The 25829-nt window shown below is 45.8% G+C and overlaps 1 protein-coding gene across 1 annotated transcript in view; it reads right to left on the bottom strand.

The window, feature by feature from the left end:
- CDH13 (cadherin 13) overlaps positions 1 to 25829 on the bottom strand; it is a 793102-nt gene that overhangs the window by 291390 nt on the left and 475883 nt on the right. The window contains exon 6 of the mRNA XM_061594241.1: positions 10535 to 10679. Coding sequence (XP_061450225.1) covers positions 10535 to 10679 — 145 coding nt within the window. The remainder of the gene's footprint in view (positions 1 to 10534; positions 10680 to 25829) is intronic.

The raw sequence follows: 25829 nt of genomic DNA, 5'->3' as shown, positions 1-25829 counted from the left end.
TCCCACACCATTCATTTCAGTGCAAAGGAAACACAATACAAATGAATGTGTGTGGGGGGGAGTATCATTTGCAGTATGTATGGCATGGTTCCAGCGGCAGCGGTGACTCCATGGTGGGGCAGTGGAGTCTGCTCCAGGCTTTAGTCCAATCATTCACAGAGCTGTACAACGTGCTGAGTCCTATTCCCAAACTAGGTTCGGCACCTTGGACAATTCCTTAAAGTATGGAATAATACCTGGAGTGGATTCCGCTCCCCCACTGACATGCAACCACCAGCCACCACTGCATAGCTCAGTGGAAGATCACATTTAATACACTTCACACAAAAGGTCCTGGGTTCAAGCCCTGTTGTATCCAGTTAACAGGATCTAAGCGAAGTATTGCTGGGAATGACCTCTGTCTGAGACCTGGAGACCTCCTGCCAGTCACAGCTGGATGGACCAATGACTAAAAAAGAAGAAGATCCGCTTAATATGCTGACAAACTTGGGCAAATGAAAGCTGCTATATCAGGGTTAACCATCATGGTGCCTTCAGATGTTTCTGGACTCCAGCTCCCAACCAATGTGGCAAATGGTTATGGATGATGGAAAATATATTGCAACAAACTCTAGAAGGCACCACATTGGCTACCTCTGAAGTACATGAACAAGTTGGATCCTGTTAGATCTAGTGCCAAGTGAAGAGCCACTGAACCCCCAAGCCATATCCATTTCCCCCCCTTCGGTATCAAAGCTAATTCTTGAGTTTTTACACACGAGTTTCACAACAAGTGCATCCCTTCCAGTCTTTACAAACAGGGCCAGTTTAAGGCATGCTTAGACTCTAAGACATGTCAAGACTCAGAGGCCCAATACCACAAAAATTAAAGAAGAAAAAAGCGGTGGGAAGGTGGCAAGGAGGAGATTAGTGGGAATGATGCCTTGTGTGGAACAGGCCTTTAGAATGTGTTGGTAGGCCAGCTCCCCTTGTCTCTCTTGAGGTATGGGCAACATGTGGTCGATGCAAGTAGTCCAGCAGCCCTGGAAGAGAAGTTGATAGGACTGGGTGTAGATTGGGATGTGGAGGCCTAGAATTCTGGTGGTTGATTTTATATGAACAGTTATTTAAGCCAAAGCAATTTCAATTATAGTAAAACTTCTTTGTTATCTCCAAAATATGTAGAGGCCCCTCATAATGTGAGGCCCTAAGCCAAGGCTTACTTGGATTGTTCCTAAAGCTGGCACTGTTTACAAGCAAGCAACATCAAAAAGAATTTATACTGATTCAACTCTCACTGTGAAGTATGTCACACACACACAATTGCTTTTGATGTTGCCTTGAATGTTTTTTATTCACAGTTTTAATTTAAGATCATTAAAGCTAGCAACAGTCTAATTGCATGTCTGTAATTTCCTTCTAACTGTCATTACAAGGTTTTCTCCACTGATCAATCAGGGTGTTGCTTATTTTCACAAAACTCTTAAAAGCAGAATGTTACAAATAATGCCATTGCTTTGAGTGTTTCAAATGTCACATTTAGCATGAGTGCACTTACAGAGAAGCCCACCCTGGGCCAGGGCCAATGCAGACCATCTGCTCTGCATGCGAAAGGTTCCAGGTTCAACCCCTGGCATCTTGAGGAGGGGCTGGGGAAAACGCCTGTCTGATACCTCGGGGAGCAGCTGCCACTCAGAATGGATGATGCTGAGCTAGACAGATCAATTGTCTGATTCACTATAAGGCAAGTTCCTGCGTTCCAGCTCAAGATATTTTGATGCATGAGGCAAAGCTCAAAACGGTACCTTCTCATTCCACAGACCGAAGTCAACTAGATTAACAGCTGGATCTTACTAAGGCTGCATATTGCACCCCAACATTTGAAGCACACACCCCTGCCAAAGAATCATGGGAACTTCAGTTTACCCCTCTCAGAATTACAATCCCCAGTACCCTTAACAAACTACAGTTCCCGGGATTCTTTGGGGTGGGGGGGGGAGAATGTGCTTTACATTATGGTTTTGTACCCAGACCTAAACACCAGTGATTGGATGGCATCCTTCACAGCACCTGAGGGCAGCAAAATTGTTTAAGGTGCTCAGGGCAGCCCACACAACACCGTTGTCAACACTGATCCCTGCCACTCAGCCTCTGCTGCCTGAGGCAGCTGCCTCACTCTGCCTAATGGTAGAGCCAACCTGGGAAAAAGGAACAAACTATGACTGAACAGATCAGGTACAATGCCATCACATTATGGCAAAGGGGCCAGCTGGGGGTACAACTGTCCATGCCCCTGGAATGTTCAGTTTGGGGGCTGTTTGCTGGCTGCTGCCAGTGGCAAAATCGCCAGTGGCATTTCCACTCATCTGTACATTTGGCAGGCCAAAGAGAATGCTCTGCACTGGTGGAGCGATGCTGCCATCACTCTGCAGGCAGAGGCCAGCATGGTTGTGTGCAGGGATATCTCTGGCCTATCTATCCCCCCACCCAAGCCTGACACAAAGGGGGTTTCAATTGCTCTGTTGGTTGGGAATCCTGTACTTCAGGCATAGAGAACCTCTGGCCTTCCAGATGTTGTTGAATGACAACTCCCTTCATCCCTGTCTGTTGGCCATGCATGCTAGGGCTACTGGGAATTATGGTTCAGCAACATCTGGAGGGCCAAAGGTTCCTCACTCCTGCTGTCCTTATCTCATAGGTTCACATTCTTCCCTAAAGCACAAACCCAGAAATGGAAGCCCATTGTCTGCATGCATGCAGCAGGCACGCTAAGGCACAGGGGGTGGGGAAAGATCAGTGTTGGCTGTGGTGGAAGAATAATTGGAACACCTTGGATTATATTCAAGGACAGTCTTATAGGTGTACTCAGTAGCAGGGAAACAAAATTGTCTGTGAATGGGTTCTTCTGCTAGAAGGGCTTTGTCTGTGTGTGTATGTGTGTGTGTGTGTGTGAGAGAGAGAGATAAAGAGAGAGAGAGAGAAAGAGAGAGAGAGAGAGAAGGGGGTGTCTATTCTATCTGCTGGCTACCGAAAGCTCTTAAGAGAACCCCCTGCTGCTTCTCTGAGGTTGTTAGAATCACAGGCCATAGACTAGAAGAGATCCTGCCGTGCTCAGCAAATTGAATGCAATTTTAGTCATTTGAAAGCTTAAGTGGCCCTATTTTTCCCCCTGCCTACACACCAGCCATGATCACAAGCAAAATGGAACTGTACATGCAAAAACACACACACCACCAACAAACTGACCCTTATCATAATCTGTGAGACATACATCAAACAAATATGGCTGCAGCATCAATCACAGGAGAATATCAAGCCCAACTCTGCTCATTTTTCCATGTGAACTTAGGCACGGCTGATTTTGCCTAATATCTTTTAATCCTCACCCCCTGCTGAACAAGATCTCATTTGTGCATATTTTCTTACAAACTGGGTTTGTTGTTGTTTGTCATTAGATTAATGAAAAGAGAACAGCCTTGTATGCTGCATCTGATAGGAAGAGCAGTGGAGGTCAATCCATTTGGGCAAGTGGGGCACTGCCCTGCCTGCCCTCAGCCAGTCTCCACCTATTTGCCTTCTTGTTTCCATCCAGTCCAGGGTGTGGTGATGCTGGCTGTCAGCTTCCTCCTCTCAGGGGCTCATTCACACAGGAGCTGAACTCCATTTAAAGACAAAGCTTTTCCCTTCGTGGTAGAGTTTAAAGGTTCATACCCCTACCTTCCAATCTGCTGTTTTCAGTCCCCACTGAAGGGAAAGGGTCAATCATGCAACTTCCTAATGACCATGCCCTCTTAAGGTCAAACTACCACTTCCTCTGGTTACCTTGGCAACTGAGTATGCTCAGTTTGTTCCAGAGTAAGTTTCATAAAAAAACAAGAAAAATCCCTGAAGTGCAATTATTTGTATTTTCAGAATCCAGCAGAAGTACAAATATTTGTTTGAACAGTGTTATGCTTTTACGCGCAAGTTAGGGAGGAAAGAGGCTTGCAACACGGGAGCCAGCAGGAAATGACATGAACTAAGGGAGGAAGAGGGAGTGGGCTTGGACTCACAAAAGCATCAGAGCTAAGTGTCTGCAAAGCCCTAGAGCAGCCTTTCCCAACCTTTGAGTCCCAGATGTTGTTGGACTAGAACTCCCATCAGCCCCTGTCAGCATGGCCAATGGTCAGGAATGATGAGAATTGTAGTCCAGCAATATCTGGGGACCAAAAGGTTGGGATAGGCTGCCCTAGAGAAATAAAACAGACTTTTTTGCTTCCCTTTTCATATTAGAATTGGATTGATTTGACGCGGATTTAAAGGGAAAAGCAGGAGCTTACCTTCGCCTTGCCTTATATATCATGTAAATGCTGCAAATTAAATGGGGCTGCAAGTAGTACCAGATTCATCCTAAACCGCCATGTGAACCAGCCCTTTGTCTCTATTTTGCCCCTTGTAGAACTCAGCAGGGAGGAGGATGGGGGAAAACTAGAATGAGTTGGAATTAAAATTAGTCTGTCAGTCATTGGCTTTGGTTCCACCTATTGATGGCCTCTCTTCCTTCCACCCTACTGGTCAAAATGAGCACCAACCACTCCTGAAGTGGAGGCTGCTTCTGTTAAACCATCTTCTGTTTTCTTGAACGATAGCCACATCCCACCTCATAGTATGTGGTTATCCTTAATACACAACCCACATTAGACAAGCCCCTTTGCTGTTTCCTCATCCAGTTTTACAAATTATGATTTTATTATACTGAACCTCAAGGCTACTGTTCTTAATTCCATGCCATGTGCCGTTCTCAATGTCCCTTTGTTCCTGCTAATTATTTACAAGCGCTTTCTATCAGTTCTGCTTTGGGGGTTCCTCAGCTGGAATGCAATATACTCAGGTTATTATGGCTTAATGGAAAACAAGTTGCCATCTCTTTTTTTCCTGTTTTTAAAATGTGATTTACAAGCAATTTTAACCATCCACTCATTTTTGTTGTTTAACCCCTTTTCGGTTTAGGAGGATTTGTTCCAAGCTGCATATAAATATAAGTCAAAATGTGTGCAGAAACATTTGCGCAAACGTCCTCAAGCAAATGAACTCGGATCCCATTTTTGATTATTTAAGCAATCCTAAGTGAGGGGGAGAGAGAGAGACAGAGAGAGAGAGACAGAGAGAGAAGAAAAAATAGCAGCTTCCATCAGCTTTGAACTTTCCAAAAGACCAGCATACCCTCTAAATGTTCGGTTAGCTGTCCCCTCGATAAGCTCATTACTAGACAGTAGACGGCTCCTGCTTGCAGACAGGAATGGTCTCCTGTATTCACCTGTGATATGATAACATCTTCACTAGATCATTATGAATATTGTCCTCAGGCACAGCAAAGTATCCTTCTTGAGCTATCTATAATTTTGTTACACTGGTAAAGAAGAGAGGAAATTGGGGATTTGCCCTTGCTCATGGATGGAATTCAGAGTTTCTGTAATGGTGTTATTAGTGTAAATGTATGCCTAAAGGAACTCAGGTTAAAACTGAAAACTTATTCATACAAGAAATCACTTCAGTTTGTTTCGAGAACCATTGAGGCTAGAAATGAGAACTCTTCATTTCTGGGTAGAGCTTTGGATGATTTCTATTTCATCTTCACATTCACTCCCCCCTTCCCCCCCCCCCAAAAAAGCAAGAGGCTCGTAGCTTTCATTTTCTAAAAAAAGTAAGTAAATCAGACACTATAAAGAAAGTTAGAAAGCAAAACCTGGAGACAATTTTTTAAGTTACAGAAGTACTATTGTTGCTAAGGGTGCTTAGTCACTTAATCACTGTTACTAAACAATCAAAATGAAGTAATTTCCTGTACCCTGCTGAAGAGATTCCCTCTCTTCCAACAGGAGCAGCTTGAAGTGAGAAGTACAGGCACAGGGTGGACCTTTTATGAACGAAAACGTTCCACTGGATGAACTTGAACTGAACTTGAACTAGTTCATTTTGTAAAAGGACAAACCTGAACTGGAACTAATTCCTTTTTGGAGGGGATGTACTTTAAAAGTGAACTTTCCAAGCACTGCCTAAAGCTGCCTTGTGCAGCAAGCCATCAGAGCTGCAATTTGGAGCATCTTCAACAGCAGTGAAGTATTCCAAAGCTCTGGACTGACCCTTGCCAGAGGATTAATTTCATAGAATATGTGTGCATGCAATAAATTCAGGATGATGCTCAGTGGCAAAGAAGTACTGAAGAAGTTCGTCTTTGGGCATGTGAATATTGTAGATGGAAGTCCAACAATCATGTGTCTCACCCAGCAATTAACAGCGCAGATGGGCAACCTCAGGCCCAGGGCTGAAATGCGGACCTCTAGGCCTCTCTACCTGGCCCTCAGAACTCTTGCCAGGCCACACCCTTTATCAGCCTCCTTTGCATCCTCCTTCAGAGATTTTGCCTGGCTGGAATGTGTCCTTGAAGTCTGATAATAATTCCTACCTGCCTGGCTGGAGGATAGAGAGGGATGTGTGAGTGTGAAGAAACCACAGCATATCATACAAAGAAAAAATCACATTTATTGCTCTCCTCTCTTTTGCCTCTTATCTTGCTCACCACTGGCACGTGGACCCCGGAAGAATGACCAAAAGGGAATGTGGTCCTTAAACTGAAAAAAATGTTCCCCTACAGAATGATACAGCCTGTTCTGCATGCCCAAGGAGGCTTTGGCATTCCCTGAGCTGAGACATGGATGCCCAAGAGCAACTTGTAATATGGCATGTGAGTCTGCTCTTCACAGGGTTTTTCAAAAATAATAATAACAAAACTGTGGGTAACTACAACATATGTCTTTGGATCTTCGCCTCTTGGTCCAGACCTTTGGACAGGAGCTAGAATTATGTGGTAGAGCACATGCGTTGCCTTGCAGAAGGAGCCAGGATCAATACCCTGCATCTCCACCTAAGAAACAGTATCTCAGCTGACAAATCTGGAAGGACCTCTGCTTGTATCCCTGAAGAGCTGCTGCAAGTTGAATGAGATCATGTAACACCAATTCTGTTTCAGTTACACTGGCTGTCGGTATGGTTCCAAGCCCAGTTCAGCATGCTGGCTTTGCCCTTTAAAGCTCTTTAGAGCTCAGGACCCCAATATCTTCTGGACCACCTCTCCTGATATGTACCTGCCCAGATCTTCTTCTGAGACCCTTCTGCATGGAGGCTTGAGGGGCAATGGCATGGGAGGAGGCCTTTCAGTTATGGCTCCCCATCTGTAGAATGCAATCCCTGAGATCCACCAGGCACCTTCACTGACATCTTTTCGGTGACAGGTATCTTTTCCCCCTAGGCTTTTGAAAGACTGAGATGATCTTGTTCGTATTAGTTGCTGCCCCAGGTGTATGGCTGTACGGGGTGGTGGTGGTGGATTTATTATTTTGTTTTATGGTATGATATATTTATTTTGGTTTTAACAATGATGTATGTTGCTTGGAGACATTTGGGTAACACACAACAAATATATCTAATAATAATAATAATAGTAATAATAATAATAATAATAATAAAATGACCAATGGGCAAGCAGTATTGGAGTGTGTGATAGGGCAGAGCCATACACATCTGGGCAGCACCCTGTTGGCTCTCCCATTTCTAGCCTATTCATTAAAAACTTGTTTTTGTTGGTGTCACCTTGCTGAATGGGAGCTCATTTTGTTTTCTGTTGTGGCCTTCAGCAGTATTTATCTTTGCTTAAAGAGAAAGTTTAATATCACTCCAGCTTTTATGGTTTCTCCCCTAATTAAGGAACCCAGACATTGGATCACGGGGGACAAAGAGCCATTTCACAACACAACAAAAAAGCCAGAACATCTGCCCTGCTAAGAATTTATTTCCTATAAAACCCTCCTGCTATGAAAAATGAAAGAAGAAGAAAAAAAGAGTGGGGATTTTAAAACACAAGATGGTTGATTGGCCACACTGATATCCTGGTTTTATCTCTTCTGTTAGTGATTTGTAGCAGCAGAGTTTAGACTGATAGTAAATAATGAACCAAGACTTACAGCTAGCAAGGATTTGATCCAAAAGGCAACCATGACTAAGGCTGGTTGAAGGTTTAAGTGGGCGCTTGGACCAAATGATTTTAGTGGACCCATACACCTTCCTCCTCAACCACTGTTGCTATTCCCTATTTGCTTGACTATGAGCCCAATCCACCCTACCTTTTGGATCAGTGGAACCTCGGGACCGGATGCAGCCCCCCAAATGCTCTTTCTGATCCTCAAGATTCTCACTAGGCCACACCCCCTTCCTAGGCTACAGCCCTCACAAGCCATGTCCCACACACTTCTCGAGTGCTTTTGCCTATCTGGATTTGTGTCTGTGAATAGTGGCAATGCACAATTGCCTGGATTCAGGATGAAGAGGTGTGTGCAGAAAGAGGTGGCTGATGTGTGGCTGGAATATATACAAAGTAAGAGATGCAACCACTGGTCTGCCTACTATTGCCTGTGGCCCTGCCCATCACAGCCTCTGGAAAGTTCCCCATCAAGGACCATGGCTCCCAGGGCAAAAGAAGCTCCCCACCCCTGTCCTAGTTCCACAGGACAAGGCACGTAGAGGTCAATGCTCCTCTTTGCTCCTCTCTCTGTTTGCTCCCTCAGAAAGGGCAAGTGAACAAAACATGCAACAGCAGTGAGGAGGCAGATCAGTGCTAGAAGGCTCTGGGAACAGATGGTGGGACCTCTCCTGGGCTGTGGGCCTCATCAGATGACTGATGTAGTCAATCCCTGATGCTATCCCTGGCCTTGAAAGCAGTATATAATGCAGGGGTGGGGAGCCCTTTCTCCCCTATCAGCCCTCTAATGTCAAAATGTGCAGTAGCCACATTAAAATGAATCACTATCAGCACCCATCAGAAGACCAGTGCTGAAAACGAGCCCCTTTGAATGTGCACTTTCGGTGCCAATCAGCTGATTGGTGCTGACAGTGCACCTTCAAAGGGGCTCACTGTGAGCCCTGCTTTGTCCATTTACAGGCATATTTTAGATTCAAACTGCACCTACAAATAGTGGTTTTTGTTCTGCAGATAGGAAAATGCAGTCAATGCCAGCTGGGCTCACTATTGGTGCCAATCAGCAGATAGGTGCTGTCAGCAAGCCCCGCTTGCTAAGGATCAACCAGGAACACACTTTAATCTGATTGTTCCTTTGCAGTCCCATCCACCTGCCCCACACCTGATGTTGCATATGACATCTGGGCTGGTGCAGGTGAGTGTGGTTTGGGAAAAATAGCCCACATGCCAAATTAGGACCCCTACTGGGCCTAATTTGGTCCATGAGCCAAAGGTTTCCCATGCCTGACATAGAAGCTTGGATGCAAAGGCACCCTTCTGCTAGGGGAAAGCCTCCTACATATGACATATGCCATTTTTAATGTGCCCTTGCATTAAAAAAAATGCAGGATGAAAAATAGCATTGCAAATTGTGAGCTAGGCTAGAACATTTGTCCCTGACTTACCATTTTCAGGGAGACTGTGAGTGTGTGCATCTGTATGTTTAAACAAGGCATTTCCTACTTATAATCTGAAGTGGTCTGGTCTTGTTGTTCCCTCTCAGCTTTCTCCCACTTCGACTGCATATGTAGCCTAGATCACCATCTCATTATTTTATGTCCTTCTTTACCATATAAATCTATGCCTGGTTTTGCTAGAGGTGAAACAGCCAATGTTTAAATTTCCTGCATCTCTAGGATATCACTGCACTAACTTTCCTCAAGTCAGTACCAAAGTAATAATATGCCAGGCATTTTTCATTCCAGGGTGGGCAAACTCTCAGTAGGAAAGTCCAAATGTGTTGTTTTTCTATTGCAAAAATTGCATCTAGCTAGTTTTTACATTGCTATGACTTCATCTGTTTACAGGAAACATACACACACATAACACACATATCCACTAAATCAGCCTTTCTCAACCTTTGGGACCCCAGATGTTATTGGTCTACAGTTCCCATCAGCCCCAGCCAGCATGGCCAATGGTCAGGAATTATGGGAACTGTAGCTTAGCAACATCTGGGACCCAAAAGATGGGAAAGGCTGCACCAAATAATTTATGTTCAAATAGTCACATTTTGCAAAGGGATGATCTGCACTTAAAAAGAAAATCTGCCACAATAAACCATATCGACCATATTTTTAAAAATCAGGAATAAGTGAACTCAAGGGAAAATGTGTTTCTTGTGACATTGGCAACATAAGAAAAAATAGCTGATTTTAGCATTTATTGATCACATTCGAATACTTCAAAATTCTTTTTTTTTCTTTTTACCCATATTAAATCTTTTGCCCTCCCTTCCCGTATCTTAGTGTGATGCAAATCAGGGGTGGGGAGCCTCTGGCCATTTAGATGTTGTTGAACTCCAATTCCCACTAGTCTTGGCCAACATGGCCAGTCATCCAGCAACATCTGGAAGGCTACAGGTTCCCCATGCTGGCTACAAATGAACGCTATCCAACTCAGTCAACCACTGCTTTCCAGTAGGGGGGAGAAATGCAAAAAAACTGGCAAAAAACAAAAACAAACAAACTGTATGCGGTTGCAGCATTTCTGAAGTTAGTTTACCTGTAGGAGACCCTTCCATAACATGGCCAGTATATGGCCCTCCCAGGAAAAGAGGCCTGTTGTCATTCTGGTCAATAATGATGATATCTAGAGGGACTGGGCCTTCTATGCTTTTGCCACTGACATCGGTGATCTCCACCTGGAGCTATATAAATAAAGGGAAAGAGAAAGTTAACAGGAATCAGACTGCTATTGAGACATCAAACAAGGAGTGAGGGGAGAAGAGCTGACATCAGCATTTTTGCCATAACAAGCCCCTGGCAAGGTTAGCACTTGGGATGGTTGAGCTCTGTGCTAAACACGGGATGGTTGCGAGCATAAGCAATCGAAACAAACAGGGGAAAAAGTTCATGCTGAGATCCCCATTGGGCACTTTGCAACTGAATTGCCAAATTTGCTGGATGAAGCAATGAGAGAAGAGAAAAAAGGGAAACACAATTTGATGCTAATGAAGTGAATATTTGCTTAGAATAAGTCTTTTTTCCTCCTTTCCCTTTCTCTCCTTCAAGCATAATTACACTTAAGGGGAACATATTGAACCACAAAATAAATTGCTAGATAGGCCATAGCTGGAGATGCACAAATAGACTGTTAGTAGAAAAGAAGGGAACTGTTGCAAATATACCCCTTCTATCCAGCATATTCTGTTCTGAGCCTTGTAGTACTTTCAGATGTCACGGGGCCAACTATGGATCAGTCCAACAGAATGGATTAGTCCAAAAAGTCAGGGCTGTGCAGAAAATAGATCAGGATTGCACTGGTAGATCTCTTTGCAGTAGATCCAAAAGATGCCCAGTTGTTTAACAACAGAAACAACAGAATTACTTTTCTCAGCTAAATAAGCTGGGAAATGAAGAAGGTTTAGGGTAACCAGGAATAGACTTTAGTGGGTAAGGAGTATGAGCTCAATTTTGATGCTGCAAATAAATTCCTAGACTCACCTAGAGGCACTCAGTTCTTTAATTTGAACTGTATGGGTGGCATTCAACATGCCCTACTCAGAGTAGGCCCCTTTAAGTTAATGGAAATAATGAATATAGGCTTATTAATTTCAGTAGGTCTACTCTGAGTAGGACCTAGTTGAAAACAACCCCTTTCTCTTTTGTACTTAACTCTGGTTGGTATATCTTGGGGTTCTAGTAAAAGATGAAGTGAATCTGACAATTCCACTCTTGCAGCAAGGAAAAATCCAATGGAAATAAAGGGGTCTTCATCTGTCACTTAAATGATAAACGTTTGTCCCAGCTGAACTTGCTGCAGGAGGGCATTCTATACACAGGGCTCTGTAACGGCCTTATTACCAGTCACTACCTACCTAACCTATGAAGGTGGGGACTCCTGCACCTGGACCTCTGACACTGATTTCGAATTTCAGGCAGATTCATACAGGACAGGAGTGGGGAACCTTTAGCAGTCCAGTGGCTACATTACTGTCAGGCCCAGGATGTGACTCAGGAACCAGACCAACGGCTGTAGTTAATTCGTGTTTTATTAGGGTAATGTCCAAACAAAGACTGCGTTTTCTCATGAAGCAATACAGGGATACAGGTCCTGCGGCATTGGGAGAAAGTTGACAGAGCAAGGGACTTCTTCCCGCCTGTTCTTTAAGAAGGGGCCAAATGGGCGCGCAATCTTTCGCTCCTCCTTAACTGCCCCTCAGGTACTGCCCGCCTTCCCCCCTTCTCTCCTGTCTTTTCAGCTGTCTGCGTGTGCGTGGTGAGGGGGGAAGCATCACCCCCTCCTCTTCTGAAGTTTCCGATTCCAGGATGGGGGATAGGGGAGGGGCTGATGGTAAACTGCCTCCCCGCTTTTCGGCTGTGAGCAGCCCTCCCTCTTTCCCCTCTTGCTCTGAGCCTGAAAGAGGGGGAGGCGTGAGAATGTCCAGGGAGGGCTCAGGCTCCCCGTTGCTAAGCGACCTTATCACTGGCAGTTCCTCTGTTTCGTCTTCGCTCCAAAGGGGGGAAGTTCCTCCCCCTTCCCTCTGCCATCCATCCGAATACTCTTCTCCCAACTCTCCGGGATCCAGCTCCCTGGGATTGAGACCCCAGCTCTGCCTTCCGACACCATCCCCCCTCCCAGGCTGTACCCCCCTCCCCTTGTCTGGCTTGGGACGGTGGGGAAAACGTTGATGGAAAAGTTTTACCAATTCTGGAGCATGCACATCAGCTGCATCTTCCCATGATCTGTCAGCCACCCCATAGCCTTTCCAGTGAATCAAGTACTGCATCTTGTGGCGTCTGATCCTGGAATCTAAGATCTCCTCAACTTCAAACTCAAGCTGCTCATTTACCAGGAGTGGAGTTCCAGGAGGTTCCTCCGGCCGTAACTCACTGGGAGGGGCGGCTTTCGTTAAGAGGGATCGATGGAACACAGGATGTATTTTAAACGTGTCAGGCAGCTTCAGTCGGTACGCCACGGGATTGATTTGAGTTTCTATTTCGAAAGGACCCACCCTCTTGTCTTGTAATTTTCTACATTTGCCCAGCATCTGGAGGAAGCGGGTGGACAGCCATACCTGGTCTCCTGGTTGAAGGGGGGGGGCCCTCCTTCCTGTGCAGGTCAGCAACTCGCTTGTACTCTGTTTTGGCTTCGTTTAACAGCTGTTTCAGTGTCTGTTGCGCCGCTTGCAATTCCTTAAGGAAGTTCTCAGCTGCCGGTACCAGCATTCCTTCTGAGCTGCTTGGAAAGACTTTAGGATGGAATCCATAATTAGCGAAGAACGGGGTTTGTTGAGTGCTGGAGTGCAGAGAATTGTTGTAGGCGAACTCTGCAAAATGCAAATATGATACCCAGTCAGTCTGTTGATAGGACACATAACTTCGTAAATATCTTTCCAAAACGGCGTTCAAGCGTTCCGTCTGCCCATCTGTCTGGGGGTGATGGGCGGAGGAGAGTTTTAATTCCGTCTGCAACTGTTTCCACATTGCTCTCCAAAATTTGGCTGTGAACTGAGTTCCTCGGTCTGAGACTACGCAGTTTGGCAATCCATGCAGCCGGTAGACTTCTTTTATGAATAACTTGGCCGTTTCTTTAGCCTCTAAGGCCCCTGCACAAGGAAGAAAGTGTGCCATTTTGGTAAGTAGATCCACCACTACTAAGATGGCTGTCATTCCTTGGGACTTGGGTAGATCAGTTATAAAATCCATGGAGAGGTCCTTCCAGGGTTCGTGTGGGACAGGCAACGGTTGTAACAGTCCTGCTGGTGTCCCTGTTTGTGTTTTTGTCCGCAGACAGACAGAGCAGGACTTTATATAACTCTCAATATCCCAACGCATTTTAGGCCACCAGAAGTCCTTGGCCACATTCTGAATGGTCTTGTAAATCCCAAAGTGTCCCGCTGTGATGGAATCATGACACTGGCGTAGGATTCTGAGCCTTAATTCCCCTTCTGGCACATATCTGGCGGTTTTGAACCATAACAGTCCATTTCTCCAGTGAAAGGTTACTTCTGAGTCTTGACCTTGTCCCGTCTCCTGCTGATATTTTAGCATGTCTGCATCTTCTTGTTGTGCCTTTTTGAGTTCCTCTTCCCATGAAGGCTGGCATACTCCCAACGTTAATTTCTCTGGCGGGATTACGTACTGAGGCTGGTCCTCGGATTCACTTTCTTTGTATTGTGGCTGTCTGGATAAGGCATCCGCTCTCTGGTTTTTGGCTTGGGCATGGTAAGTAATCTGGAAGTTAAACCTAGTGAAGAACTGGGACCATCTTATCTGTCTCTGGTTCAGCTTTCTGGCTGTTTGGAGGCTTTCAAGATTCTTGTGGTCGGAGCGCACTTCAATTCGATGAGAGGTCCCCTCTAGGTATTGTCTCCAGTTTTCAAAAGAGTCCTTGATGGCCAGCAGCTCCTTCTCCCAAACTGTGTAGTTCTTCTCTGCAGGCTTTAACTTCCGAGAGAAGTACGCACAGGGGTGCAGCTCCTTCCCTTCTTGGTCTAATTGTAGCAGGACCCCCCGATGGCAAAATCTGAAGCATCTGCTTCCACTACGAAAGGGCGGTTCGGATCAGCAAAGCGCAGAATGGGCTCAGTAGCAAACCTTCTCTTCAGCTCCTCAAAGGCCTCGGTGGCGTTCTCTGTCCATTGAAACTTCTTCTTTCCCCTTAAACAGTCAGTCAGAGGAGCTGTTAATTTGGAAAACCCTGGAATGAACTTTCTGTAATAATTGGCAAACCCCAAAAACCATTGTACATCCTTTTTGGTGACAGGTTGGCCCCAGTCCAATATGCAGCTTACTTTCCCTGGGTCCATCTCCACGCCTTCCGCTGAGATTCGATATCCAAGGAAGTCTAGAGACTTGAGGTCAAATCCACATTTCTCTAATTTAGCATACAGGTGATTTTCTCTCAGTCTCTTCAACACCGTCTTCACATGCTGGTCGTGGTCTTCCTGGTTCTTTGAGAACACCAGGATATCATCTAAGTAACAGATTACATACGTGTCCAACAAGTCTCTAAACACATCGTTCATGAATTTTTGAAAAATTCCTGGACTTCCACAAAGTCCGAACGGCATGACCAGGTATTCATACTGTCCGTAAGCGGTCAAGAATCCTGTTTTCCATTCATCTCCCTCCTTCATTCTGATCAGATTGTACGCTCCTCTCAAATCCAACTTCGTGAAGATTTTTGCAGAGCGCAGTCGGTCCAACAACTCTGAGATCGGGGCAGCGGGTAGCTGTTGGGGATGGTGATCTGGTTCGATGCGCGATAGTCGTTACAGGGTCTGAGTTCCCCCTCTTCTTTTTCACAAACAATAGTGGCGCTCCAGCAGGGGATTGTGAGGGGCGTATGAATCCTCGACTCAGGTTTTTATCCAGGAATTCCTTCAGGGCCTCCCTCTCATTCTCTGTGAGAGAGTAGATTCTCCCTGATGGGATGCTGGCTCCTGGCACTAGGTCAATCGCACAGTCGTAAGGGCAGTGGGGGGGTAAAGTCTCTGCCTCTTTTTCATCAAACACATCTTTGAATTCTTCATACTTTGGTGGCAGGGTCACTTGCTCGATCTCTTGCACTGCTCCCGCTAAGGTGTTCTTGATTCCTTCAGGTTGACAGTTCTCCTGGCAATACTGTGAGGTGAACCACACCACCGCCTCCTTCCAACTTATTTTGGGTTCATGCTTTGCTAGCCAGGGCATTCCCAGAATCACCTCAAAGTTTGAGAGATCTGACACGTATAGCGAAATGAACTCTTCGTGCCCAGGGATTTGAAGTTTCACTTCCTCTGTGGCTTGTGTCACCCCTCCTGACTTCAGGGGTCTCCCATCGATAGTCTCCACAGCTAGGGGAGCGTCCAGTTTCCACCGGGAAATTCCATGACACTTTACTAACTTTGCATCAATAAAATTTGTGGAGGCTCCACTGTCAATTAAGGCAGTGGAATTAAACACCACTCCTCTGGAAGTTGTAATCCGAATAGGCAAGACCAACACCCCCTTTGAGGGAGGTTGGATCGTTGGGGGGCCTTTATACAATGCTGCCCCCAGTCCACTGGCCTGCACGTGGACTGGGTGTTCTAGTTTCCCGACGGCTCGGCTTTCCCCCCTTTCAGTCCACAGTCTCTGGCCACATGGCCCGGCTTTGAACAATAAAAGCATAAACGTTCCCGGCGTCGTCTTTCCTTTTCTTCTTCCGACAGTCTTGGCCTAGCCCCTCCCTGTCCCTCAGTTGCATTACCTGCCATCCCTGCAGTGGGAAGGGTCTTGTTGCGGGATGCCGAGGCTGAGTATCTCGGGACCTCCTGCTTCCTTTCCAGGTGCCTTCCTTCCATCCGGTGATCTATCTGTAGGCATAGCCGGATGAGCCCTGGTAGGTCAGCGGGGGGGGAGGTCCTGGCCAACTCATCCAGGATTTCAGCATTTAATCCACTCCGGTACATAAACATCAGGGCGGCGTCATTGTAACCAGTTTCCTGGGACAGAATTTTAAAAGCGTTAGTGTACTCGGAAACAGTCCCTTTAGCTTGCTTCAGAGCGCCTAGTTGCCGCGCTACTGTTTCAGCCCTTTGCGGGTCTTGAAACATCTCGGTCATCTCCTGTATAAATCCTCTGTACCTTCCTAAGACAGTATCCTTTCTCACGAGATACGGAGTCACCCATTTTGCAGCTTCTCCCTCCAGGAGGCTAATCACGAAAGCTACTTTAGCCCCATCGTCTGGAAATTCCGTGTGCCTGACATCCAGATATAACTCACACTGAGCCACGAAGGTTGCTAACTGATCACTTTGTCCCGCGTATTTTGGGGGCAATCCAATGGGAACCTTTACTACGGCAGCTGGAGGGGCTGTTCACTTCTGGTCTATCGTGGCCTTCAAGGTTTGATTATCCGTCTTCAGCGCCTTGACTGCTGCTAGCAGGGCTTGAACATCCGTCTGCAAATCAGCTACCTTAGTCCTCAAGAGTTTCACTTCTTCCGTCTCAGAAGTGGGGTTGGTCCCCCCCGCTGCTCCCTTTGACATCTTGTCCCAGTCAAGTGAAGAGAGCGTTGAGGGTGATTTAGGTGGCTCTGTCAAGCTGTCAGGCCCAGGATGTGACTCAGGAACCAGACCAACGGCTGTAGTTAATTCGTGTTTTATTAGGGTAATGTCCAAACAAAGACTGCGTTTTCTCATGAAGCAATACAGGGATACAGGTCCTGCGGCATTGGGAGAAAGTTGACAGAGCAAGGGACTTCTTCCCGCCTGTTCTTTAAGAAGGGGCCAAATGGGCGCGCAATCTTTCGCTCCTCCTTAACTGCCCCTCAGGTACTGCCCGCCTTCCCCCCTTCTCTCCTGTCTTTTCAGCTGTCTGCGTGTGCGTGGTGAGGGGGGAAGCATCACCCCCTCCTCTTCTGAAGTTTCCGATTCCAGGATGGGGGATAGGGGAGGGGCTGATGGTAAACTGCCTCCCCGCTTTTCGGCTGTGAGCAGCCCTCCCTCTTTCCCCTCTTGCTCTGAGCCTGAAAGAGGGGGAGGCGTGAGAATGTCCAGGGAGGGCTCAGGCTCCCCGTTGCTAAGCGACCTTATCACTGGCAGTTCCTCTGTTTCGTCTTCGCTCCAAAGGGGGGAAGTTCCTCCCCCTTCCCTCTGCCATCCATCCGAATACTCTTCTCCCAACTCTCCGGGATCCAGCTCCCCGGGATTGGGACCCCAGCTCTGCCTTCCGACAATTACCAAATCAAAAGCTGTGGGGGGCCACATTCCCAAAAGTCTTCAGGTCCAGACACTCTCTTTGTCACACATACACACACACACGAACGGACGGACGGACGGACGGACATTATACATAAAACCTTAATACACAATCACAGAATCACACACACACACACATACTTACACACTCAACACAGGGGCACACATCTCACAGCAATCTCCCTAATCCCTGCTGTAATTTTGCTTTTCAGTTTTTTTAAGTGTCTTCTATTATCACCAATAAGAGGCTTTTTCAAAGGCTAATTGTGGTGATGGTGAAGAAAGGGTGAAGAGATGAGGTTGTGGGGTGGATGGGAAGGACCCAGGGCTTTGGCTTGTGTGTGTGTGTGTGTGTGACAGTACTCACCAGCACAGAGTACCAGCACCCTGTAGCATAGTGGCAAATTCAGAAGTGCAAGATCCCTTCATAATAGTCATACTTTCTGCTAAAGATAATAGAGTAATCTGACCAGACTTGAATACTTCTTCCTGCTTTTCTGTCACTGTCACCATTTGACTGTCCTTTTCTCACTCTCAGAGATATTGCCTGAATTACTGAATTCAGTGTCTACACGTTTATCTCCTGTTGCTTCCAAACTGGGTAGATGGGATGTTATCATCAGGATTCACTGTCTAGTCTTCTACAGTTCTCACTCTCCAGAACTTGGCTTTTTGAAGTAGGAACTAATAGGAACTCCTTTTACTCTGATTGGTGCCAATCAGCAGGAAACGATGAGGAAGCAAATTAGAAGACTGTTCCTAGTGGCTAACACACTCCCCTTTCATGCTGATTATCTCATAAGACGCTAGAGACACAGGAACCCTGCTGGGACCTGGCTCCCCAAAAAAGAAAGGGTCTAAGACCCCGTGAGACCCCAGACAACTACACCCCTGCAGGGAACTTTTTTTGTTGCCAATGGCAGCCATATTGTGCTGGCCCGCATGGCACTTTGACCACCGGAATCTCTCTCTCTCTCTCTCTTTTTTGGCCAAAATATCATTAGGAGGACCCATGGGGCACTTCCAGCCCACAAGCAAGTGATTCCCCACCCACTTAAACATGTAAAGGTCCTTTTTTAATGTGCCCAGATCCTAAGCTATTTAGGGTTTTAAGAATCGGGTTAGGGATGGGTGTATCGGTCTGTTTTAGTTTCTCATTTTTCCAGCCTTAAGTTCAGCTCTCCACATTTCCACATCACTTTGTGATTATTATTTTTAAAAAATCCCCATGAAAATTCATGAGCCCTTTACTGTGAAATTTTAATATATACATCTTTGTATGCAATGCTGACTAATATACACTTTTTCTTGCAAAACAATTTCTCCAAATATAATGCATTGTTGTATGTTATTTTTTTCATCAGTAGATGCATTTTTATGCATACTTTACCCCCAATACATGCATCTTTCTACACATTACTTGGCTGGAGACCTGCACTGCAAAAACTGGCAAAGTGTGAATTTCGAAGGATGGCTGCGTTCCAGTTCATTTCAGAAAGGGTGGATGAGGTAGCTCCACCTTTGATGATGTGAAGTGCCTTCAATCAGCTTTGGCTGGTGGCCCAGCTATGTCCTTTTCTGGATAGGGATAGCTGAATTTCTATTGTCTGTGCTCTGATAACCTCAACAAGCACATAGATAGAGGTGATCTAGTGGACATAGTGTACTTAGACTTTCAAAAAGCGTTTGACAAGGTACCTCACCAAAGGCTTCTGAGGAAGCTTAGCAGTCATGGAATAAGAGGAGAGGTCCTCTTGTGGATAAGAAATTGGTTAAGAAGCAGAAAGCAGAGAGTAGGAATAAACGGACAGTTCTCCCAATGGAGGGCTGTAGAAAGTGGAGTCCCTCAAGGATCGGTATTGGGACCTGTACTTTTCAACTTGTTCATTAATGACCTAGAATTAGGAGTGAGCAGTGAAGTGGCCAAGTTTGCTGATGACACTAAATTGTTCAGGGTTGTTAAAACAAAAAGGGATTGCGAAGAGCTCCAAAAAGACCTCTCCAAACTGAGTGAATGGGCAGAAAAATGGCAAATGCAATTCAATATAAACAAGTGTAAAATTATGCATATTGGAGCAAAAAATCTTCATTTCACATATACGCTCATGGGGTCTGAACTGGTGGTGACCGACCAGGAGAGAGACCTCGGGGTTGTAGTGGACAGCACGATGAAAATGTCGACCCAGTGTGCGGCAGCTGTGCAAAAGGCAAATTCCATGCTAGGGATAATTAGGAAAGGTATTGAAAATAAAACAGCCGATATCATCATGCCGTTGTATAAATCTATGGTGCGGCCGCATTTGGAATACTGTGTACAGTTCTGTTCGCCTCATCTCAAAAAGGATATTATAGAGTTGGAAAAGGTTCAGAAGAGGGCAACCAGAATGATCAAGGGGATGGAGCGACTCCCTTACGAGGAAAGGTTGCAGCATTTGGGGCTTTTTAGTTTAGAGAAAAGGCGGGTCAGAGGAGACATGATAGAAGTGTATAAAATTATGCATGGCATTGAGAAAGTGGATAGAGAAAAGTTCTTCTCCCTCTCTCATAATACTAGAACTCGTGGACATTCAAAGAAGCTGAATGTTGGAAGATTCAGGACAGACAAAAGGAAGTACTTCTTTACTCAGCACATAGTTAAACTATGGAATTTGCTCCCACAAGATGCAGTAATGGCCACCAGCTTGGACGGCTTTAAAAGAAGATTAGACAAATTCATGGAGGACAGGGCTATCAATGGCTACTAGCCATGATGGCTGTGCTCTGCCACCCTAGTCAGAGGCAGCATGCTTCTGAAAACCAGTTGCCAGAAGCCTCAGGAGGGGAGAGTGTTCTTGCACTCGGGTCCTGCTTGCGGGCTTCCCCCAGGCACCTGGTTGGCCACTGTGAGAACAGGATGCTGGACTAGATGAGCCACTGGCCTGATCCAGCAGGCTCTTCTTATGTTCTTATTAGATTACTGCAATGTGTTATACGTGGGGTACCTTTGAAGACAGTTCGAAAAGTGCAGTTGGTGCAGAATCCAGTGGCCAGATTGCTGACCAGGGCAAGACGGTTGGAAAACATAACACCAGTTCTGGCATGACTTCATTGGCTGCTAGTTGGTTTCCGGGCCAAATTCAAAGTGCTGGTTTTGACCTATAAAGCCTTATATGGCTCAGGATCCCAATACCTCAACGACTTATTCTCCCTGCATGAACCAAGCCAAACCCTGTGTTTGTCATCTGCAGACCTTCTCTCTGTGCCCCCTCTGAGGCAGATGCAGAGGGTGGTGACATGAGAATGGACCTTCTCAGTGTGGCTCCCCATGTGTGGAATGCTCTCCCTGGAAAGGCATACATGGAGCAGTCTGTTTTTAGGCATCAAATAAAAACATTTTTTTTCACCCAGGCCTTTGGAGTTCAATTCTTTGTTTTTCATCAGGTGGGAATGAGTTGGATCTCGCTTTTATGTATTTTGTAAGTATTTTCAGGATGTTTTATTGTAGTTTTTATATCTGCTTTTCATATATGTAAGTCACCCAGAGTTTCATTTTCAAAAACAAAGGAATAATGATGATGATGATGATGATGTGAACTGAATCAAATATCTACTCTATCCCTAGATTGAGCCCACCACTTCGCATTGTATCCAGTTGCACAGTGGAAGCCAATGAAGTCCTCCTGATGAAGAGGGTTAATATGATTGGATCAGACACATGCCCGTTAACAGCCTCCTTTCACCAGACACCGGGAATTTTTGTACGGCACTTGCTGAGAAGCTGATGCAGCTCATGTGACATGCTGCACAGTGATCAATCACTCCCTTCAGAAAGGTTTCATAATAAACATTTCTTAGAAAATCACCCATGCTCATTGCAACTCCTATTCAGAGGGCACATTCAGATATATTTTTTTTCTTGAGCATATCAACCACCTTTCGCACTTACAGAAATATTTTTTTAAAAAGAAAAGAATTGCTATACTGGTGGGCCTCAGAAAAAAGATCAACTTGCTCTTGTGTTATGGAACGATAATTGGGTTTTCAAGCTGAGGAGCTATTGTTCAAACAGACTGCTTCTCCTATGCAGCTGGTGCAAGGAGAAGTGGTACAAAAAAGGTGGTGAAGACCAAATTGAACAGACTAGAGAGCAGAGCTTGGAAAAGTTACTTTTTTGAACTACAACTCCCATCAGCCCCAGCCAGCATGGGCACTGGATTGGGCTGATGGGAGTTGTAGTTTAAAAAAGTAACTTTTCCAAGCTCTGCTAGAGAGGTGTAGCTTTGCCACCTCCATTTGTCATTAACTTCAGTGGCTCTGGTCTAGTGTCACCAGAAAGGGCTCAGAAAGCCCCCTTTGTTTAGATGTATCTAGGATCTTACTTTTGAAGGAGCAAAGTGACACCTGCCTCTTTGCAACCTAAGTCTTCAAAACCACTCCACACAATTGCACCAAGAAAGCCTGTAGGCAGGGCCTGATTAAATACATGAAGAGCACTGGGCTGGTGGGCTGTGGTAAGCTTTCTAATGCACCCTCAATTCGGCACTCATGCACATGGCATTTGTGTGCACGTGTGCAGCGAGCGAAAGAGAAAGAGACAGGGTCAAAGAAAACAGTGGAAACCATTATTACATACTTTCATGGGATATCACCTTCCCTGCTTTCCTGCAAGCAAAAGACTCTAAAGCCCCTTTCACGCATTCATCATATGCAGATGTCTCTTTGAGTAAAAGTTTCCCCCCACACAGACACACACACATTCCCAACAATGTTGCACAGCTTCCCTGGTCCAGTGCCCAAAATCCACACCCTGAGCATAGCCAGTATGCAGATGTCCACACTGGGATCTGAGGGTTGGGATCACTGCATAGGGCTGGCCTTACCATTAGGCAGAGTGTGGCAGCTGCCTCAGGCAGAGATTATGGATGCCATGAAAGAGCAGCTGCTAGAACGCCGGTGGCGGAAATCCCGCTCCGAAGATGTCCGGACACAGGTTAGAGCAGCAGTAGCTGCCTACCAAGTGGCAATAAGGGCAGGAAAGAAAGCTTTCTTTGCTGCCTCTATTGCGTCTGCGGAGTGCTGTCCCAGGAGGCTGTTCCAGGTGGTCCGAAGCCTGGTCGGTCCAGTTGCCCAAGAGCCCTTGGAACAGTCAAAGGCCTCCTGTGACATATTGGCAAAGCACTTCGCCGATAAAATCGAACACTTACGGAGCTCGATCCCGTGCGCCGTGGACACAGTAAGTGAACCAGAGTTGGCCAGTTGCATGCCGGTAAGTTGGGATCGGTTTCGACTTCTCCCTTCTGAGGATATGGACAAGGTGCTTTCAGCTGTGAAACCTACCACTTGCCTAACTGATCCTTGCCCATCATGGCTCCTTGTGAGCTGCAGAGAGAAACTGGGCATGGGGATTAAAGCGGTGGTAAACGCATCCTTGCAAGAGGGTGTGATGCCATCAGCTTTCAAGGAGGCAATTGTAAAGCCCATCTTAAAGAAGCCCTCCTTGGATCCCCAAGTCTTCAATAACTTCTGCCCAGTTTCGAACTTACCATTCTTGGGCAAGGTCATTGAGCGAGTGGTGGCCAACCAGTTGTCAACACACTTGGATGAAACGGATTACTTGGATCCATACCAATCGGGTTTCAGGACTGGTCACGGAACGGAAACAGCCTTGGTCGCTCTGGTAGATGATATGAGGAGGGCATTAGATAGGGGAGAATTCACCTTTCTTGTCCTCCTCGATCTCTCAGCGGCTTTTGATACTGTCGACCACAGTATCCTTTTACATCGCCTGGAGGGATTGGGAATTTGAGGTACTGTATTGCAGTGGTTCCGTTCCTTTCTCTCCGATAGGTACCAACAGGTAGCATTGGTGGAGGAGGTCTCAGACCCTTGGCCTCTCAATTGTGGTGTGCCACAGGGCTCTATCCTCTCTCCCATGCTATTTAACATTTATATGAAGCCGCTGGGGACAATCATCAGGAGATTTGGGCTGCAGTGTCACCAATATGCGGATGACACTCAGCTCTATCTCTCGTTTAAATCTTCACCAGAGTTGGCTGTGGAGACCTTGTCCAAGTGCCTGGAATCCGTGAGTGGATGGATGGGAAGGAACAAGCTGAAATTGAACCCCGACAAGACCGAGGTGCTACTCATGGGGGACAAGAGAAGGTTGGGAGATGTTGACCTGAAGTTCAACGGGGTGAGTTTACCCCTGAAAGACCTGGTTCGCAGCCTTGGGGTTGTACTTGATTCCAGGCTGTCCATGGAGGCTCAGATTTCGGCAGTAAGCCGGGCAGCCTGGTATCAATTACACCTCATACGAAGGCTGCAACCCTACCTTCCTGTTCACCAGCTCCCATGGGTGGTACATGCCCTGGTCACCTCTCGATTGGATTACTGTAATGCGCTCTACGTGGGGTTACCCTTGAAAACGGTCCGGAAACTACAACTTGTACAAAACGTGGCGGCTCGACTACTTACGAATAGTCGCCGCCGGGATCACATCACACCAGTGTTGTGCGAACTACACTGGCTTCCAGTTGTTTTCCGGGCCCAATTCAAGTTGTTGGTATTAACCTTTAAATCCCTATACGGTTCCGGCCCAGTTTATCTAAAGGAACGCCTTCAACGCCACCAATTATGCCGCCCGACATGATCAGCCACACAGGGCCTTCTCTCAATCCCGCTGACAAAAACAGCTAGATTGGCGGGAACTAGAGAGAGGGCATTCTCAGTGGTGGCCCCCACCTTCTGGAACTCCCTCCCACAAGACCTACGGCATGCCTCTTCCCTTAATGTATTCCATAAAGCCTTAAAGACCTGGCTCTTTCAACAGGCCTTTGGGATTTCCGCGGAGGGTTAATTGCTATGATTAAAATGCCTCTTACCCTGTCTAGTTTTGCTTTTGCTGTTGTATTATTGTATCATTATGTTTTATTGTATTGTGTTCAACTGTTTACATGTACGTCACCTAGAGTGGCCATTGGCCAGATAGGCGACACATAAATTAAATTTATTATTATTATTATTATTGTTGTTGTTGTTGTTGTTGTTGTTGTTGTTGTTGTTGTTATTATTATTATTATTATTCCAGGTAGAGTGAGTGGTGCATGTGGGATGTTTTGCCTTAGGTGCCAGAATAACTTGGCTGGCCATGGCTACCATGCTCTTTGGCTGATGTGGGGGTGGGAAAGGCAATTGCTGCTCTCTCTCAGGCTGCAGAACGTCTTGGGCCAGCCTTCTAGCTATGTAACATCAAGAGTAAAACAAGCAGTGGGAGTCCATGGCCCCTTGTACCCATGGAGACCCCTTTCCAGAATTAACACCTCATACATCAGCAAATACCATTCAGATGCATACCAAAGTGCTGGAGACCACAAAGCTACCTCTATGTTGGGCAAGGACTAGAAGTTCCTACAGACCACTAGAAGTTTCATATAAAGCAATACAATTAAAATGGTATATACTACACAGGGATGGGCAAGTCTGTCAAGTTCTGTTATTCACATTTCCACATCAGTTTGTGATTTTTTTTAAAAAAAGAAGTCCTCATGAAAGTCCATCAGCGTTTTAATGTGAATGTCTCTTAATATACATTTTTCCAAAGCAGTTTCCCCTAATATAATATAGGTTTGTATGTTATTTTCACTAATCCATGCATCTAGAGTCACACTTTACCCTAACTGATGTTTGATTGGAGAACCGCATTGAAGAATTCAGAGAAGTGCAAATTTTGGCCCATACCTTGTTTCAGAAAGAGCAACTTAGGCAGGTTCACCTTTAAATGCAAACCTGATCAAATTTCTCTCCTATTCCTGGTATGACAAAGCCAATACCAAAGCTCTATAGCCTAAATACGGCTAACTAGTAAAAGAAGAAGAAGAAAAGCAAAAGTGTGTTTCAAGCCAATTAGAAGTGAACCAGTTCCACTCCACAAAACTGTAGAGTTAACTTGAAGACATATGACCTGCTCTGCACAGTAGGGATTCAGTTTAAGGTGAGGATTGTATATATGCCCATGTAAAATAAATTATGGCTGGGTTAAGTGCTCCTTTGGTAACATATGGGATCAGATAGTTTCTTCAAAAGCATAAATATTGAGCTCTCCAAGCTTGCATAGCCGAGCGCCCACACAGGCACAATGTATCAGAGTGG

The sequence above is a fragment of the Rhineura floridana genome, chromosome 13 (assembly GCF_030035675.1).
Source record: "Rhineura floridana isolate rRhiFlo1 chromosome 13, rRhiFlo1.hap2, whole genome shotgun sequence".
Taxonomy (NCBI): domain Eukaryota; kingdom Metazoa; phylum Chordata; class Lepidosauria; order Squamata; family Rhineuridae; genus Rhineura; species Rhineura floridana.
This window is presented reverse-complemented; position numbering and strand designations above follow the sequence as displayed.